General features: G+C 41.1%; 1 protein-coding gene across 24 annotated transcripts in view; it reads left to right on the top strand.

The window, feature by feature from the left end:
* LOC110537714 (discs, large homolog 2 (Drosophila)) overlaps positions 1 to 19,907 on the top strand; it is a 288,136-nt gene that overhangs the window by 227,252 nt on the left and 40,977 nt on the right. For 17 of the 24 annotated variants that reach the window (XR_005034996.1, XM_036937691.1, XM_036937685.1 and 14 more), the window contains 5 exons: positions 536 to 660; positions 2,875 to 3,044; positions 4,782 to 4,918; positions 7,005 to 7,149; positions 7,708 to 7,879. Coding sequence is in view for 23 of the 24 variants with exons in the window: in XM_036937691.1 (XP_036793586.1) it covers positions 536 to 660; positions 2,875 to 3,044; positions 4,782 to 4,918; positions 7,005 to 7,149; positions 7,708 to 7,879 (749 nt within the window). In the remaining variant the exon portion in view is untranslated. The remainder of the gene's footprint in view (positions 1 to 535; positions 661 to 2,874; positions 3,045 to 4,781; positions 4,919 to 7,004; positions 7,150 to 7,707; positions 7,880 to 19,907) is intronic. The other 7 variants (XM_036937703.1, XM_036937702.1, XM_036937686.1 and 4 more) reach the window with 1 other exon arrangement.

The raw sequence follows: 19,907 nt of genomic DNA, 5'->3' as shown, positions 1-19,907 counted from the left end.
TGTCAATTCACTTTTTTCAAACTTAAAGCTAAATATGAACTCGTATTAGATGTTTATTCAGGCATTATGTAACCTTTTGCTATGAAAGTACGTTTTCAGACATACAGTGTGTCTAGTATACTCTCTCAGACATTACACTTGATGCTAACACTTCTCCTCCCTTTCAAATAGCATACTTAGGAATGATATTTATTTCACTATAAAACGTGTTTTCAGACATATTTCTAGTACTCGAAAATACGAAATTGGTCCTAGTTTCTATTAAGTTGGGGGGCTTGTATCGTGCAAATTAGATAGTTTGTTGAATTCTGGGAAAACATGCTCCTGCAAGACAATCGCTAAATTGTCAAAGGAATTTTTAAACGTAGAGTTAGTCATGAACATAACATTTTAAGTGTGTGACCCACGAAGCTAAACGGATATTGTATTTTTTATGTTGGATGTCATTTAGGATAGTTTACAGGTTAGCATTATAAGGAATGGAAGTGTAACATTACTGCTAGATGTATTATTCATTGTTCCCCATGCTCTACAGGGGAACTCAGGGTTGGGCTTCAGCATAGCTGGAGGGACAGATAACCCCCATGTCGGCGATGACCCAGGGATCTTCATCACCAAGATCATCTCTGGTGGCGCGGCAGCAGAGGATGGCAGGTTAAGGTGAGTGCTATAGATCGAGCCCTTTTACAACTGAAATCTTCACTTGAAGACATTGAGTTGGCAAAAAGCTCTGGTATAAATGCTGTCAGAATGGATGGCTCGAGGACTCTCATCTATCATTGGATCTAAGTATATTTGTGCCATGTTTTGAAGGTTTTATCCTATGACGGAAAAGCTGGAAGGGTTGTTTTCAGATTTTTCCCGAAATGTTATGTTATCTTCGAGAGCTGTTCTTTGACAATTTGTTACAGAGATCTCTGTTCGCATTGTCTTTGTTCAACGGTAACTCTCCATGGGATTGCATTCATTCCAGAAACTATCCCTAAACACCTCTATATAAATCTCACATGTGGTACTACATACAGCAGACTACAGGTAACTGCCAAAATAAAGTCAGTAAATGAGGGATACAAAGTATATTGAAAGCAGGTGCTTCCACGCGTGTGGTTCCTGAGTTAATTAAGCAATAGCGCCAAAATGACATCCAACATAAATATACAATTTCTGTTTAGCTTCACACACTTAGATGTTAAGTCCACCACGGACTCTACGTTTAAAATAAATTTAGAGATTCTCTTGCAGGGGCATATTTTCCCAGAATTCCACATACTTTCTCATTTGCATAATACCATTTATTATTATGTTTTTAAGATGTGCACAGAGATTAGTGGAAAAGGCCTACTCTAGAAGACATGATGGGTTTTGACATCGTTGAAGTATTATAGTTAGGCACACTCCTCTTGTGGTTACTTATTCACTTCACCGTCTGGGGGATTGTAGCTTAACATGACTTATTCTAAGCATCTTCTTGCTCTTACGTTTTAGCTGAATGTAAATAGGAAATACTCAAAGGCTTTGCTCTGGGAGCACTCTACATAACACAGGTTCTTTTGGGATGCTTAGAGTACCACATAGTTAGTAAGATGACAGCGTAAATTAAAGGGGAAGTTCAGGATTTTACAACTTGATGTTAGATGGTTCCTCACCCTGAAAGTAGGTTTGGTTTTTCTTTAAACAGCCACTTTTCAGCTAGCTTCTGCATTGCTTTCTCTTTGGGGGTTTAGGCTGGGTATCTGTAAAGCACTTTGTGACAACTGCTGATGTAAAAAGGGCTTTTTAAAATAAACAAGATTGATTGAGTGACTAGCCACATCTAGCTAACAAACAATGGAAGTGGTAGATGCAATCACTCTCTTTTATAATGGACAAATCACCTTGAAGTATCATCAAAACACATATGATGTTGATTTCAGTTGATTTGGCGATGAAAGTGACAATGATATTTTAAGTTCAGCATAAAATCCCTTTTTTCGGTGTAAAAGTTTTGCTATGGTGTGCGCTAATGAATACAACCCAGCTGTATCATAAATCAAACCAACCCAGCAAAATCAGAAGTGTTAAACTCATTGTAGTGTTAATTTGAACACTTTTACGGTGTGTATATCAGAGTATCGGAGCGGAGCATGCCCAATTTGCTGCCTTGCTATGTTGTTGTCTTAGGTCTCTCGTTATGCAGTGTCGTCTCTCTTGTCGTGATGTGTGTTTTGTCCTTCAGTTTTTTGGCAATTTCTCGCATGGAATAGCCTTCATTTCTCAGAACAAGAATAGACTGACGAGTTTCAGAAGAAATGTATTTGTTTCTGGCCATTTTGAGCCTGTAATCAAACCCACAAATGCTGGCGCTCCAGATGATCAACTAGTCTAAAGAAGGCCAGTTGTGTTGCTTCTTAAATCAGAACAACAGTTTTCAGCTGCTGCAAAAGGGTGAATTCAACTCCTCAATCAACACTAGAAATATAACTCTGATAAATCAACACTGGCCAATTTGCAGTGTCCATTCAACTTTGGACGTTGCGCTGTAAATGCATATAGTGTACACCAAATTAACAGAACTCACTGCAGACCAAGGCATCATGCTGAGCACAAGCATAGAAACACAGCTTTTATGTGTGTAAATAGGCAGAATCTCTCGCTCTGCTTGAGTGTGTGTGTGCATGGGGTCCCAGCTGGTCCCTTACAATGCGCCTCAGGAGAGTTCTGTTCTTGAACGTGGGGGCATGGATGTTTGTGGCCTCTCCTGATTAAAGGGTCACACTGCAGCAGGGGCCTTCTACTCCCCCTGCCACATGCACGCGCACGCACACTCACATGCACGCACAAATACTATTTTTCCAGGTTGAGGCTCATGTTCCCATCCTCTTTTTTTCCTTGCAGAGTGAATGACTGCATCCTGCGGGTGAATGATGCCGACGTGTCCGAGGTGTCCCACAGTAAGGCTGTGGAGGCACTGAAGGTGGCCGGCTCCATCGTCAGCCTCTACGTTCGCCGGAGGAGACCCATGCTGGAAACTGTCATTGAGATCAAACTCATCAAAGGACCAAAAGGTTGTTTTACACTCCCTCTCATCTTTCTATCTATCTCATATTTTGGGGATTGAACTCTCAGGTAAAATGTGAAAGGTTATTACATTACACCATGTTGGACAACTTCCTTTTCCGTCTCAATTTTCGTCTCTCTCTGTCTCAATTTTCATCTCTCTCCGTCTCAATTTTCATCTCTCTCCATCTCAATTTTCATCTCTCTCTGTCTCAATTTTCATCTCTCTCTGTCTCAATTTTCATCTCTCTCTGTCTCAATTTTCATCTCTCCATGTCTCAATCCCCCCCCATCATCATTACTTTCTCAATATATCCCTCTGTCTGTATCTACAACTCTTTTCCTTTCGCCTTGTCTTCATTTCTTTCTCTTTTGCTCAGTAAGTATCAGTGATTTTTAAGGGTAAACCGGATAACCATGCACATCCAGTATGCTTTGTTTTATTTAGTTTTTTATCAGTGGGGGTTTGTACCACCCCCCCCCAGCCCCCACACTAAGAAATAACTTTGATGCATTATTTATATCAAAGAGATGAGTCATCACTGGGGAAAAGCTGCAGTGAATCCATGGGTGTATTCATTAGGGCACACTGTGGCAAAACGTTTTGCAAATGAAAACGTCTTCCAACAAAAAATGTGGAATCTTAAGTTCAGGTTAGTCCCTCCCCATTTTGGGCACTTTTGGCTCCTAGTGAATAGCCCAGATTGGGAGATGGATGAGGGAGGAGAGGAGATTTGGAAAGCGACATCGTTTGGTCTATAATTGATGCTGCTATTTTCTTACCCTGACTATAAGCGTCCCATGTGTTTTTCACATGTCAGTTGGCCGGAGTTGAGACAAACCCACTGTAATCAATGAAACATGCTATACTTGCCGCAGAAGCAGCAAAAACACAAGGCTCTCTTTGCTGAATCATCTTTCTACCCTTCAAGTCTATTTTCCAGTGCTTCAGGTGTCTGTGAAGTGTACTAATATACACTCACTCTACAGTTTATTAGGTACACCCATCTAGTACCGGGTCGGACCCCTCTTTGCCTCCAGAACAGTCTGAAATCTGGGTCGGATACATTCCACATGGATGTTGGTCCATGCTGACGCGATGGCATCATGCAGTTGCTGCAAATTGGACGGCAGTACATTCATGCTGTGAACAGCCCGTTCCATTTCATCTCAAAGATGCTCTATTGGGTTGAGGTCTGGGAACTGGGCAGGCCACTCAAGTAAACTGAACTCGATGTCATGTTCCAGGCAATGTTTTTCCACACCTCAATTGTCCAGTGTTGGAGATGCCGTTCTGAGATGCCGTTTGTAGTCCGCCTGGTAGCTTGCACGATTCTTGCCATTCTCCTTCATTCTGCCGCTGACCTGATGTTTTTGTTTGCCGCACCATTCTCGGTAAACACTAGACACTGTCGTCATGAAAAGCCCAGGAGGGATCTGTCGCGCCTGGTACCGACGACCATACAGCATTCGAAGTTGCTTAGGTCCCTCGTGTTGCCCATTCCAACGTTCAGTCGAACAGTAACTGAATGCCTGTCTGCCTGCTTTATATAACAAGCCACGGCCATGTGACTCACTGTCTGTAGGAGCAATCCATTTTCGTGAATGGGGTGTTGTACCTAATAAACTGTTACTGGGTGTAAGTGGCTTGTGCTTGTGATCCAGAGGCTGCAGCCTAGACCGCTAGACCACACTAGGCCACAATACCTTTTTTTAACCTCCACCCAACATCTATTTCTCCTCAGGGCTGGGCTTTAGCATCGCAGGAGGGGTGGGCAACCAGCACATCCCGGGGGACAACAGCATCTATGTAACTAAGATCATAGATGGCGGTGCAGCACAGAAGGACCAGCGCTTGCAGGTTGGAGACAGGCTGCTTATGGTAAGTTACTTTAGCTTCACTACCCCTACCCTGCCCTGTCCTCATCCCCCATAGGTGGACCATACTGTACTGTCAAAGTGTTATACTGCGTAAGAACCTTCATAACACATTTATTAAACATCATTCATAAGGAGTTTTGAAAATAAAATGTAGCTTTATTTATCCATTGTGCAACGAAATAGTGAGTAGTGTGTAAGAAGGTTGGGTACTGTGACAGTAAAATATAGATTTATGTTGTATCATGCATAAATTAAGATCTATTCAATGGGACTTTTATTTTGAAAACTCCTTATGAAGGATGTTAAATACATGTGTTATGAAGGTTATGCAGTATAATTATTTTACACTAACACACTAATTTACTGTACAAACAGAGACCCATATATTCCCCATTGTGTGTATGAATGTGTACATGTTTATTTGTTAAAGGGCCCTGTTTTCAGTAATATCATATCCTGCCATAGTTAAGTGTGCCAATTGAATGTTTGAAGAATATGTGTGTTAATTCAGGACTGGCTGATAGTTTAATTGTAGGCCCCTCTCACCAATTTGAGTTGATTACATTCAGGTGTACTAAGGTGAATAGGAGAGTGGCCGTGTTAAAGATGATTTATGCTCCTCCCGGCGTCTGCATTCGCCGTACAGCATTTACTGCGATGCAGTGTCTTTCTAAGTCAGGGCATTCTTACATCTAGCGCCTGGCAGAGCTGTTGTCAAGGAAGTGAGTTTATGTTTATACAGGACGTACCGCCCCCCGTATGTTTATACAGGACCTACCGTCAAACAATCATGTCAATGAGGAGATATACGTAGCCATACGGAGCACTCTGCATTGTTACGCAATTTGGGAAGTGCACAGCGATGCAGTATAAAGCTTGATTTGGCCTCCGCAATTGGATCACACCCTCCGTACGGACCTTTTGGAACGCATTTATGGATCAAGCATAAATGTATTTTTAGTTGGAAGCAAGGATAGAGGAGAGCATGTTTGCTAGATTTTATGCTCTTACCTGTTTTATCTTTTAATCCTAGTTTTAGCCTGTTAGCTCTTCGTCTGATTTTAACCTGTTGTTGTATCTATCTATTTATTCAAATAAATTTTTAAAAAAATTGTAAAATTGTTCCTGTCTTCATGAAACCTTTTTGATGTGTACGAGGTAACGGCCAACTTCATCACAACTACAGAAATCTGTTATAGTGTTGTTATAGTGTTGTAGCAAGTGAGTTGCTTAACCACAGTTAAATTCAACTGGCTACCTTCCTGCTGCCTCCAGCTCTGGAGGATCCTGGGCTATCATAATCTGCATTTGGCAGGCTGCACTTGGCAGCACCATGTCAGTCTGGCATTAAAGGAGTGGAACGTAAGGTTTAAAGAGCGACTGCCCCTTAAAAGCAACTTCTCGCTTTGAGAATGGCTTATGTGGCATCACTGTGAGTCACAAAAATAATTGACTACATAGATTGACTACAATGTACATAGGACAATATTTTAAAAGGTCAATAGCTCCACATTTCAATGACTTAACCTCAAAGCCTTTAATGAGATAACTAAAAGATATGCAACATGAAAATATTGTCCCATTTACACTCTACAATTTATTGACGGTCCCTAACTATTCCCTGAGATTGGCTATCAAAAGTGTATACAACTTTGCCAGAGTTGCACACCAGCCGGATGAAGCTAATTGGCAAAATAATTTAGGTAAATCTTCCCACCTGCGAACAGACAAAAGGGACCCCACATCAAACCACACCCCGAAACCAACTCACATTTGAATTCAGTCATGGCCAAAATCTCTCTCAAAACACAGTACAGATCAAATAAACAGTAGCTGCCAGGACTAATATTGGTCCAATAAAAATAGCACCTTGTTGGATTGGATAATATTGTGTTCATTTGTTTGATTCAAGATCTATTTAAATCTGTTATGTATAGGGTATTTAATGTATTTGGGCCTTTTTAAGTGAATTACTTTGTAAAAGTGGATGATTTAATGAACCAAATCTTAAAACGAGGCCAAATCAGGAAGTGCAGTCACCCTTGAACTTTCTTACGTTATGCCTGAGATTTTCTCCATGCACACAGGTGAACAACTACACTCTGGAAGAGGTCTCCCACGAGGAGGCAGTAGCCATACTGAAGAACACGTCTGACGTTGTCTACCTGAAGGTGGGCAAGCCCACCAGTGTTTACTTATCAGATCCCTATGGGCCACCTGATATCACGCACTGTGAGTTTGTCACCTCTTTTTCACCCCTCTACCCACCCGTTTGGCCAGTTTCCCAGACAGAGATGACGTTTAGACCTGGACTAAAATGCATGCTCAATGGAGGTTCTTCAATAAAAGTTCTTAGTCCAGCACTAGGCTTAGTCTGTGTCTGTGAAACCGCCTTACAGAGACGTAACTTTAGTTTGTCGTCCGAGTTGTGTACAAGAGGGCAGCATTTGAGTTACAAATGATGTGAGCAACCTCTGCTGTTGTAGACCTGGACAGTCTTCTTTCACTTCGCAAATGAATGTGTTTCATTCACACTGATGCGGTATGCTTGTTCATTATCCCTGAGTTTAGATACAGAGTCTTCACAAGAACGTTGTGAGTTGGGATTGTTTTAGAGTGCATTGTGTTTGCTATGTAGTACTTAACCTTTCTCCCTTGCCATGTAAACTTAAATTCCAAAACATTAGTGTGTGGGCCTCCAAACTACTTTAATATTATTGATTGGTAGGTTAGTAATGTCCGAAAGCTGAAGTCTGAAGTGCTGTGTACACCCTTGTTGTTTCTTTCAAGCGTTCTCTCCAGCAATGGAAAATCATATCTCTTCCGTGGGAAACAACGGCACTCTGGAATACAAGTGCAGTCTTCCCCCCATGCCCATCTCCCCCGGAAGGTACTCCCCCCTCCCAAACCAACTACTGGGGGAAGAGGACATAAACAGGTTGGATGGTTTTTCCTTCTTACGGTAATTACATCCCTTCCTACTAGACGCCAGTAGTATTACAAGTAGAGTCTCGTCACTTCAATCCACCCCGTTATGTATGGAAACTCAAAAGCATTTCCAGACGATGCTACAAGTTGATGGAATTGATTGCTTTGGGGATTACAAGCCCCCCCCCCCCCCCCCCCCCCCCCCCCCCCCCCCCCCCGCACCTCCCTTCCTAATTCCTTTGACCCAGCTGTTTTGGTCCAATGCTGTCCTCCACTCAAGTCCATTCTTTCAACTGTGTTGTGTTGTAGCACTATGTTTGATCTGGCGGTATATTTGAGATGCATGTGAAGATATACTGAAGGGTGGCATAGTCAGGTTTGATCTGGCGGTATATTTGAGATGCATGTGAAGATATACTGAAGGGTGGCATAGTCAGGTTTGATCTGGCGGTATATTTGAGATGCATGTGAAGATATACTGAAGGGTGGCATAGTCAGGTTTGATCTGGCGGTATATTTGAGATGAATGTGAAGATATACTGAAGGGTGGCATAGTCAGGTTTGATCTGGCGGTATATTTGAGATGAATGTGAAGATATACTGAAGGGTGGCATAGTCAGGTTTGATCTGGCGGTATATTTGAGATGCATGTGAAGATATACTGAAGGGTGGCATAGTCAGGTTTTGTACCTTTACGACCTTTGTAGTTTTTTCCGCTTCGTCCTTTAATCTTATATGTATGTAATAATGGACCAGACTATCGCGGCTCTGAACAATCAATTCAGCTTAAGACAACAAACTAGCTATTTCAGGGTTTCACAAAATGGTTTATTCTTTGATCTAGTTATTTTAATTTTAATCAGTAGTGGTTGCAGATGGTTTTCATTCGGGGTTTGTCCAGTAAGATGTTTACTGCAAGGCAGTTGATTTTTCTGAGTGGGTGCTTAACCTGAAAATCTCTGTCTCCCTCACTCACACACTCACACACTTAACATCCACATTAAACCGGCGCTCCCTTTCCAAAGGAAGGAGCCTCCCTTCAAGAGGAGTCTGTCGTAGCACTGAACCACTGTCTATATTCTGTAACTCCTCGAGTGGAAGGACAAGTGCTGTTACGATGTGGGGGGGTGATGGAGTTTCCAATAAAGCTTCTACTAAAGGAGAGAAGTAGAGTGTTTGATGTAGTGAATTTGCATTTACTCTGACACATGGCATACGTGTTACTCCAAGCAATATCCTACATGGGCTGCGAGTTGATTGGCTCAATGTCCAGGCAAATTCAGAGCAACAAGAAATGACTTAGCCGACCATGTGGAGAAAAGATGTTTCAAACCTGTAATCAGCTTTCCAAGACAAGAAAGTCTAGACCGTCATCACCACAAGAGAAACTAAGACCAACTGCAAGCCACTTTATTCAAATGTATCCGACCACATCAATCGAATTTGTCTTGATGTGTTCCGTAACTGAAACAGAATGCATAATAGATCAGTACTAGAGTGCCAAATAATTTAAATATATCTTTCAATCTTCACATTTTTGTATGTAAAAAAAATGCTTAACACTTTTTTTTAATGCAGTCTGATTCTGTCATTATAAAGTAGTGTTCTAGTTTAAAGTCACATACCGTTGAGCATGTAATAGATGGTTTGAGATTTTTTTTAAAGCACACTGGATTTAAAAAAAAATAGCGACTGCCTCTAAAAAGCATCAGATCCCTTTGAGAAATGGCCTATGTGGCATCACTATGCGTCAAAAACAGTTATTCCAGTGTCAAAATTACAAAGTGTAAATAAGATAATTTTGGCCATAAAGTCAGTCTTGCCTAAAATAGAGTTTGGAATATCCGTGCGTCACACCGGGTAAATTGCGGTTGGATTTTGATTTGATAATGTCTTTTGATTTGCCCACTAACACGGTGTGAACAGCTGCGGCGATTGCTCTTTATCCAATAGCACGGACAATGAGATAGACCTGCCCAGCAGCTCCGACTGTTTACATAAGACAACACGTTGCAATTTTTTTTACTTGAGAAATACAGCACCAAACACCTTAGTTAGATTTAAATTTACGCAAAAATGTAAACATTTATTACAGTTATCTTAGATTCATTCTGGGGATTTTGACGAAGTGAAATAGACACGGAAGCCTATCAAATGTTATTGGTCATATACACATATTTAGCAGATGTTATTGGTCATATACACATATTTAGCAGATGTTATTGAGGGTGTTGTGAAATGCCTGTGTTCCTAGCTCCAACAGGGCAGTAGTATCTAAAAATTCACAATAATACACATCTAAAAGTAAAATAATGCAATTAAGAAATATATAAATATTAGTACAAGCAATGTCTGAGTGGCATTGATTAAAAAACAGTAGAGTACAGTATATACATACGAAATGAAGAAAACAGCATGTAAAAATGATTAGTGACTGGTGTTCCATTTAAAGTGACCAGTGATTCCATGTCTACAGTTGAAATTGGAAGTTTACATACACTTAGGTTGGAGTCATTAAAACTCATTTTTCAACCACTCCACAAAATCCTTATTAACAAACTATAGTTTTGGCAAGTCGGTTAGTCATTTTTCCAAAAATTGTTTACAGACAGATTATTTCACTTATAATTCACTGTATCACAATTCCAGTGGGTCAGAAGTTTACATACACTAAATTGACTGTGCCTTTAAACATCTTGGAAAATTCCAGAAAATTCTGTCATGGCTTTAGAAGCTTCTGATAGGCTAATTGACATCATTTGAGTCAATTGGAGGTGTACCTGTGGATGTATTTCAAGGCCTACCTTCAAACTCAGTGCCTCTTTGCTTAACAACATGGGAAAATCAAAAGAAATCAGCCAAGACCTCAGAAAAAAATTGTAGCCCTCCACAAGTCTGGTTCATCCTTGGGAGCAATTTCCAAACGCCTGAAGGCACCACGTTCATCTGTACATACAATAGTACGCAAGTATAAACACCATGGGACCACGCAGCTATCATACCACTCAAGAAGGAGATGCGTTCTGTCTCCAGAGATGAACATACTTTGGTGTGAAAAGTGCAAATCAATCCCAGAACAATAGCAAAGGAGCTTGTGAAGATGTTGGAGGAAACCGGTACAAAAGTATCTATATCCACAGTAAAACGAGTCTTATATCAACATAACCTGAAAGGGCGCTCAGAAAGGAAGAAGCCACTGCTCCAAAACCGCCATGAAAAAGCCAGACTAGCCAGACTACTTTTTGGAGAAATGTCCTCTGGTCTGATGAAAACAAATAGAACTGTTTGGCCATAATGACCTTCATTATGTTTGGAGGAAAAAGGGGGAGGCTTGCAAGCCGAAGAACACCATCCCAACCGTGAAGCATGTGGTGGCAGCATCATGTTGTGGGGGTGCTTTGCTGCAGGACGTACTAGTGCACTTCACAAAGTAGATGGCATCATGAGGGTGGAAAATTATGTGGATATATTGAAGCAAAATCTCAAGACATTAGTCAGGAAGTTGAAGCTTGGTCGCAAATGGGTTTTCCAAATGGACAATGACCCCAAGCATACTTCCAAAGTTGCGGCAAAATGGCTTAAGGACAACAAACTCAAGATATTGGAGTGGCCATCACAAAGCCCTGACCTCAATCCCATAGAAAATTGGTGGACAAAACTGAAAAGGCGTGTGCGAGCAAGGAGGCCTACAAACCTCACTCAGTTACACCAGCTCTGTCAGGAGGAATGGGCCAAAATTTACCCAACTTAATGTGGGAAGCTTGTGGAAGGTTAACCGAAATGTTTGACCCGAGTTAAACAATTTAAAGGCAATGCTTCCAAATACTAATTGAGTGTATGTCAACTTCTGACCCACTGGGAATGTGATGAAAGAAATAGAAGCTGAAATAATTCTCTCTACTATTATTCTGACATTTCACATTCTTAAAATAAATTGGTGATCCTAACTGACCTAAGACAGGGAATTTTACTAGGATTAATTATCAGGAATATTGAAAAACTGAGTTGAAATGTATTTGGCTAAGGTATATGTAAACTTCCGACTTCAACTGTATGTATTCCTCTTGTCCAGATGTGATAGGGCAGTGTGCAGTGCGATGGCGATTGCATCGTCTGTGGATCTCTTGAGGCGGTATGCAAATTGAATTGGTTCTTGGGTGTCAGTTAAGGTAGAGCTGATATGATCTTTATCTAGCCTCTCAAAGCACGTCACGATGACAGAAGTGAGTGCTATGGGGCGATAGTAATTTAATTCACTTACCTTTGCTTTCTTGGGTACAGGAACAATGCTGGACATCCTGAAGCAAGTGGAGACTGGGATAGGGAGAGATTGAATATGTCCGTAAACACTCCAGCCAGTTGGGCTGTGCATGCTCTGAGGACACGGCTAGGGATACTGTCTTGACCGGTAGCCTTGCGAGGGTTAACAAGCTTAAATGTCTTACTCATGTCGGCCACAGAGAACTAGAGAAAACAGTTCTTGGGAACGGACCACGTCGGTGGCACTGTGTTATCCTCAAAGTGGGCGATGGAGGTGTTTAGCTTGTCCGGGAGCAAGACGTGGGTGTCTACGACGTTTCTGCTTTTTCCTTTGCAATCCGTGATTGTCTATAGACCCTGCCACATACTTCTCATGTCTGAGCCGTTGAATTGCTACTCCACTTTGTTTCTGTACTGAACTTTTGCCTGTTTGATTGCCTTACAGATGGAATAAATAATTATACTGTTTGTATTGACCATATTCCCAGTCACCTTGCCGTGGTTAAATGTGGTGGTTCACACTTTTAGTTTTGTGCGAATGCTGCCATCTATCCACGTTTTTTGGTTTGGGTAGGTTTTAATAGTCACAGTCTCAGTCACTGTCCGTGTATAGTCACAGAACTCAGTCACTGTCCGTGTATACGTCAATGCCATTCTCAGAGGCTACCCGGAGCATTTCCCTGCCCACGTGATCAAATTATCTTGAAGCATGGATTCTGATTGGTCAGATCAGCATTGAATAGACCTTAGCACGGGTACTTCCTATTTGAGTTTCTGCCTATAGTATGGGAGGAGCAGAATGCAGAGCAGAGTTGTGATCTGATTTGCTGAAGGGAGGGTGGGGGAGTGTCTTGTAGCCATCCTGGAAGGGAGGGTAACAATGGTTGAGACTTCTTGGGGCGTGGGAACTACAGTGTCTCATGGGGGGCAAACATTATCCAAACGTCAAGAATAGGTCAGGAGAAACACCTCCAAGACTGAAATCAATTTTTTCTAATGAGCAACAGATAAACACACGTGTCAATCAGCATGTTCAGTGGCTCTTTAATTCAGAGGGTGGCCCTGATAGTTAACAGGGTTGGGGTCAATTCAAATTGAAGTCAGTCAGTTCAGGAAGTAATTTGAATTAAGCCTTTTTTAAATGATTGAATAGGTATTTCAGTTTACTTCCTGAATTTACAGGGTTAGTTTTAATTGAAGTCAAATTTACTAGCTAAACATTGGAGATGGCTCCGTACTGTAGGGCTACCTTGCAAGCTCAAACCCAACTTTGCCATTTTGTGCTTCTAACAGACTAGTCAAAGCTCAAACCAAGTTTATTCACCCACTGGGTCAAACAGCTGAAAAGACTAAGACATGTTCCCACCAGCACAAGTATTTATACCCTCCTATTAGGCAGAGTGTCCTCCTTCCACATCTAGACGGCCAATACATCTCTGTTGCTAGGCAGGAACTCAGGCGGTGTGTGTTGTTAGGTTCTAATTTTCAGAGTAAATAACGCACGGACACTAGAGAAGCTTAACCAAGTTGAATTCTTCCCAAAGGGTCGACACAGCTGTATTCAGATAAAGACATGTTCCCACCACCACGAGTGTATATATATATATACAGTGGGGCAAAAAAGTATTTAGTCAGCCAGCAATTGTGCAAGTTCTCCCACTTAAAAAGATGAGAGAGGCCTGTAATTTTCATCATAGGTACACTTCAACTATGATAGACAAAATGAGAAAAAAAATCCAGAAAATCACATTGTAGGATTTTTTATGAATTTATTTGCAAATTATGGTGGAAAATTAGTATTTGGTCACCTACAAACAAGCAAGATTTCTGGCTCTCACAGACCTGTAACTTCTTCTTTAAGAGGCTCCTCTGTCCTCCACTCGTTACCTGTATTAATGGCACCTGTTTGAACTTGTTATCAATATAAAAGACACCTGCCCACAACCTCAGACAGTCACACTCCAAACTCCACTATGGCCAAGACCAAAGAGCTGTCAAAGGACACCAGAAACAAAATTGTAGACCTGCACCAGGCTGGGAAGACTGAATCTGCAATAGGTAAGCAGCTTGGTTTGAAGAAATCAACTGTGGGAGCAATTATTAGGAAATGGAAGACATATAAGACCACTGATAATCTCCCTCGATCTGGGGCTCCCGCAAGATCTCACCCCGTGGGGTCAAAATGCAAAAATCCAAGAACCACACGGGGGGACCTAGTGAATGACCTGCAGAGAGCTTGGACCAAAGTAACAAAGCCTACCATCAGTAACACACTACGCCGCCAGGGACTCAAATCCTGCAGTGCCAGACGTGTCCCCCTGCTTAAGCCAGTACATGTCCAGGCCCGTCTGAAGTTTGCTAGAGAGCATTTGGATGATCCAGAAGAAGATTGGGAGTATGGTCAGATTAAACCAAAATATAACTTTTTGGTAAACACTCAACTCGTCGTGTTTGGAGAACAAAGAATGCTGAGTTGCATCCAAAGAACACCATACCTACTGTGAAGCATGGGGGTGGAAATATCATGCTTTGGGGCTGTTTTTCTGCAAAGGGACCAGGACGACTGATCCGTGTAAAGGAAATAATGAATGGGGCCATGTATCGTGAGATTTTGAGTGAAAACCTCCTTCCATCAGCAAGGGCATTGAAGATGAAACATGGCTGGGTCTTTCAGCATGACAATGATCCCAAACACACCGCCCGGGCAACGAAGGAGTGGCTTCGTAAGTCCTGGAGTGGCCTAGCCAGTCTCCAGATCTCAACCCCATAGAAAATCTTTGGAAGGAGTTGAAAGTCCGTGTTGCCCAGCAACAGCCCCAAAACATCACTGCTCTAGAGGAGGTCTGCATGGAGGAATGGGCCAAAATACCAGCAACAGTGTGTGAAAACCTTGTGAAGACTTACAGAAAACGTTTGACCTCTGTCATTGCCAACAAAGGGTATATAACAAAGTATTGAGATAAACTTTTGTTATTGACCAAATACTTATTTTCCACCATAATTTGCAAATAAATTCATAAAAAATCCTACAATGTGATTTTCTGGATTTTTTTTCTCATTTTGTCTGTCATAGTTGAAGTGTACCTATGATGAAAATTACAGGCCTCATCTTTTTAGGTGGGAGAACTTGCACAATTGGTGGCTGACTAAATACTTTTTTGCCCCACTGTATATACTCCACTTTAGACACTCCTCCTTCTCTCCTTACATCTTATTGTTCGACAGGAAGACGAAGTGATACAGTATTAAACCGTTCTGTCTCCCTTCAGGTGACCTGACCTGACCTCAACCCCCTTGATGTCTAATCCAAAGCACTCCACCCATTTCACTTATAGCGCTCCTGTGACTTCCTCCCGTCCACCCAGCACATTCCAAAACCATCTGTCTCCTACAGATAACCATTCACTTCTGATGTGACCTCCATTCTTTACCACCCCTCAGACACTAGAGTATTACTTCTGATCAATCGTGTCTCTAGTGTAGCAACGTTCAAAGTTTAACCCAGAATCCAACAGTGTGTAATATAACTGCTCCTTGTCACTTTGTCTGACCTGACCTCGGCCCACATTCCTCACTCCTCCCTAATCCACTGCGATCTAACTTTATCAGTGACTGAAATCAGACTGGTACCCTTTGGCCCACTCCATAAGATCCATGAGATTTAACAATAACATTATACATGTAAAGTAGTTCTAGTATAGTAGCATGAATAAGTATATATTTCAAGCTAGAATCCAGCAGTGCCAACATAGTTATATGGAACATCCAAATAGTTGTTTGCCTTAGATTAAATTAAGATTTTAAAAAGTAAAAAAATCTTAAGAAATCACAATTTTCAGTTTTGGTTCATGTTTGAGATCTCTCCCTTGGGGATTCATTGATCTTGCTACTATAAAGGGCCTAATGCAGTGCTTTTCTCCACTTTTTTTGTTCGTGTATAAAGTCATCTTTTGTTCACAGAGTTTTGAAAAAAAATTTACACACCAAAATTGTTGACAGGTTCATGGGAAATATAGCATTACCAGAATCTGTAAATTAATGGGAAATTAATTCAACAACAATTTTGATAACCTCCATTGCTGACACGTGTAGTGCCATCACTAGTTGTGAGTGATTAGTGCTTTTTGAAATTGGTTTTGTTTTAGTTCGATCATTAAAAAATAATCACGGTTTTCAATTTCGGTTTATTCATTTTACGTTAAAAGCACTATGCATGATGTGGTTTGAATGCTGGAACACAGAATAAAACAATGAAAGTGAATGGTAGTGCTTATCACTTATCAACCATCATTTATTCACATTACTTTACTTTAAAAACATTTTTCAGTTGTGTATTGTATTTGTTTTATTTTGTTATTCCATTCAGTCATCTGACAAAATCTCTATTTTAGTAGTTCTTCGGAGTAAATACGGCATACTTTTATGCCTGCTGAATACCAGCTATCAATCACTTAGATCATGTATTTTCAGGTAGAGATGCCTCGCACAGTAACTGCACTCAATCACACATTCACAGTCACCTTCTCCGTGTCAGCCTAATGTAGCAGGTGAATAAAAACACACAGACTGGACAAGTAGATGCGCAATGGATTGTGGTCTTTGTAGTCAATTACCACTTTCTGCGCTATTTAGAATATTGGCCTGTTGGAAACTACAACTCCTTACTACATTGCACAGTTCGGGCTTGATCTAATTTATCTAGAGAAACTGTGTAATGTGCGCAATGAAATAGTTGTCAATTAGTTGTTTTAAAAAATGAAAAATAAAATACATTAAAGTACAACTTAAGTATTTTTTGTGGGTATCTGTACTTTACTATTTAAATTTCTAACATTTTTTACTTCACTACATTCCTAAAGAAAATGATGTACTTTTTACTCCATACATTTTCCCTGACACCCAAAAGTACTCGTTACATTTTGAATGCTTAGCAGGACAGAAAATGGTCCAATTCGCACACTTATCAAGAGAACATCCCTGATCATCCCTACTGCCTCTCATCTGGCGGACTCACTAAACACAAATGCTTTGTTTTTAAATGATTTCTGTGTGTTGAAGTGTGACCCTGGCTATCTGTAAATAAAACTAAAACAAGAAAATTACTTAATATAAGGAATGTTTTATTATTTGTACTTTTACTTTTGATACTTAAGTTTATTTTAGCAATTACATTTACTTTTTATACTTAAGTATATTTAACACCAATTTTTGAAAACTTTTACTCAGGTAGTATTTTACTGGGTGACTTGCACTTTTACTTGAGTCATTATCTATTAAGGTATCTTTCATTGAGTACTTTTCCACCACTGCCTACAATTCGGTAAAATAGCTCAGCACTAAACATCACATACTGTACAAAGGTGTTATAAAATAACCAAATAAGTCCATTTACACCTCACAGACAAAGTTATCGCAGTATAAATCTATAAATTGCCTCGTTGGATAAATGGGATTTATTATTATTATTCTAAATTTGTCCTCAATGCCCAGGTAGGCGCTCTGTAAGGTAGACGCACAAGGACTTGCTGATTCAGTCGCTGCAAATAGTAACGACAGGTCACGCCTGCTGTCTGCCAAATCCTTCTGTGTTTCTGTCAGACCAATTGGGGAGATGTATAGCTGACAGAAACTGAGCACGCGTTTGGCCCTGAATGGCTGCCAATCTGTGTGCCTCTGCAGCTGACAGCATGCTTGGCTGGCTTTGATACTGTGACACGGCTCAACAAATGTAGGATGCGTCCCAAATGGCACCGTATTCCTTACATAGGGCACTACTTTTGACCAGAGCCCGGGAATAGGGTGCCATTTGGGATGTGGGATGCAGCCGTAATTAAATGAGCCCCCAGCAGGAGAAAGCACCCCTCAGGACAGACTATCTATTCAGACAGGAATAGCATGAAATGAGTGGGGAGACAGAGAGGGAGATGTAGAATAGCATTGGGACTGTGATTCATAGCCATGCTGGGGTGGTGTATACAGTGAGCTCCAAAAGTATTAGGACGGTAACACATGTTTTGGCTCTGTACTACAGCACTTTGCATTTGAAATAGTACAATTGCTATGATGTTAAAGTGCAAACTGTCAACTTTAAATTGAGGGTATTTTCATCCGTATCAGGTGAACCATTTAGAAATTACACCAGTTTTTTTCATAGTCCCTCCCATTTTAGGGGACTAAAATTATTGGAACAAATTCACTTACTGTATATGCTGTGGGGAAGTGTGAGGGCCTTCTGGGTCTTCAAAGAAAGCATAAGGATTTAAAAAAAATATATATATTTTTTTCTTCTATTTCATTTTACAATAATTTGTATGATCTTCTGATTGAATCTCTTCAGTTTGTATTGGAAATAAGGGTTTTCTTTGGTGGTCTCTGGGTTTAACCTCATAGTCATTGTATAATTTCGAAATCTAAAGACGTGGGATACAGAGCCAAAACAACAAGAACATTTGTCACTGTCCCAATACGTTTGGAGCTCACTGTATGTGCTGCAGGCTGCGGAGATACCCGCAAGACCAGCCTCAGCCATGGGATGGCGGATCTCAACTGCATCTACAGTCAGTGTCTGTCACGCCCTGACCCTAGAGATCCTTTTTATTCTCTATTTTGGTTAGGTCAGGGTGTGACATGGGTGGGTAGTCTAGTTTTTTAATTTCTATGTTGGCCTGGTATGGTTCCCAATCAGAGGCAGCAGTTGTCTCTGATTGGGGATCATATTTAGGCAGCCTTTTTTCCACTGGGTTTTTGTGGGATCTTGTTTTTGTGTAGCTGCCTGTGAGCAGCCCAGAACGTCACGTTTCATTTTCTTCTGTATTGTTTGTGGTGAGTTTCATATGTATTAAACATGTGGAACTCTAAGTACGCTGCGCCTTGGTCCATTCATTCAGACGATCGTGACAGTGTCACTATCTCTGCTCTGTTTAAATTAGATTAGACAAACAATACTTGAAATAACAGTTTGTTAACGTAAAGCACAACATGCAATCTACGTGTGGCCTACAAAGACGGTGAATGGGCCTCAAATGTATGGGTCTGTGATACATTAGACATTTAAGTTGATGTTTGATTTCAATATTTCACTCAAGCTGACTACAGAAGCAGCTGAAGAGTGGTTGTAGTCAGTTTAACTGTGGCTTTAAGGCACCTTACTCCTTTACCTTTATTTAACTAGGCAAGTCAGTTAAGAACAAATTCTTATGTTCAATGACGGCCTAGGAACAGTGGGTTAACTGCCTGTTCAGGGGCAGAACGACAGATTTGTACCTTGTCAGCTCGGGGATGTGAACTCATGACACATGAGGCAATTAAAAACAATGAGCTGCTGCACTTGAATGGGTAAAAACCATAAGGCTGTGGAGACTTGGTATAAAGGTGCTCTTTAATAAGAGGGGTAGTCTATGGACTGGGAAAAATGGGGATTATGGCCACCATTCGGGAAATGGAAAATGTAGAAAAATAATTCATTTATAGTGGGGCTTACTTTTCCCATCAAGGCACCCTTCATTGTGTCTTGAGTGTCTTGATAGGAATTATACAAGAAGAAGCTAGCTGGGAGCTGTGATCGGATCGTATTTCATCAATTAGACTCAGAGAAGTGAGCTTAGAGAGTGCAGGAGCGTAGCAGCAGGAGGAGAGCGAGATCTGGGTCTGTGCTGTACTGCGGCATGCTCAGAGCTGTGGCCAAGTAGAGGCATCACGAGCCTGGGCCATGCGACACGAGTAGGGGGTGGGGTGGTGAGGGAGCGTAGTACTGGGAGAGATAGAAAGTGGGCCACTGAGCAGGGCAGGGCTTAAATCCAACC

Source organism: Oncorhynchus mykiss, chromosome 12, assembly GCF_013265735.2.
Source record: "Oncorhynchus mykiss isolate Arlee chromosome 12, USDA_OmykA_1.1, whole genome shotgun sequence".
NCBI classification, from domain to species: Eukaryota; Metazoa; Chordata; class Actinopteri; order Salmoniformes; family Salmonidae; genus Oncorhynchus; species Oncorhynchus mykiss.
The sequence above is the reverse complement of the archived record's forward strand: the minus strand, read 5'-3'. Positions and strand labels throughout refer to the sequence as shown.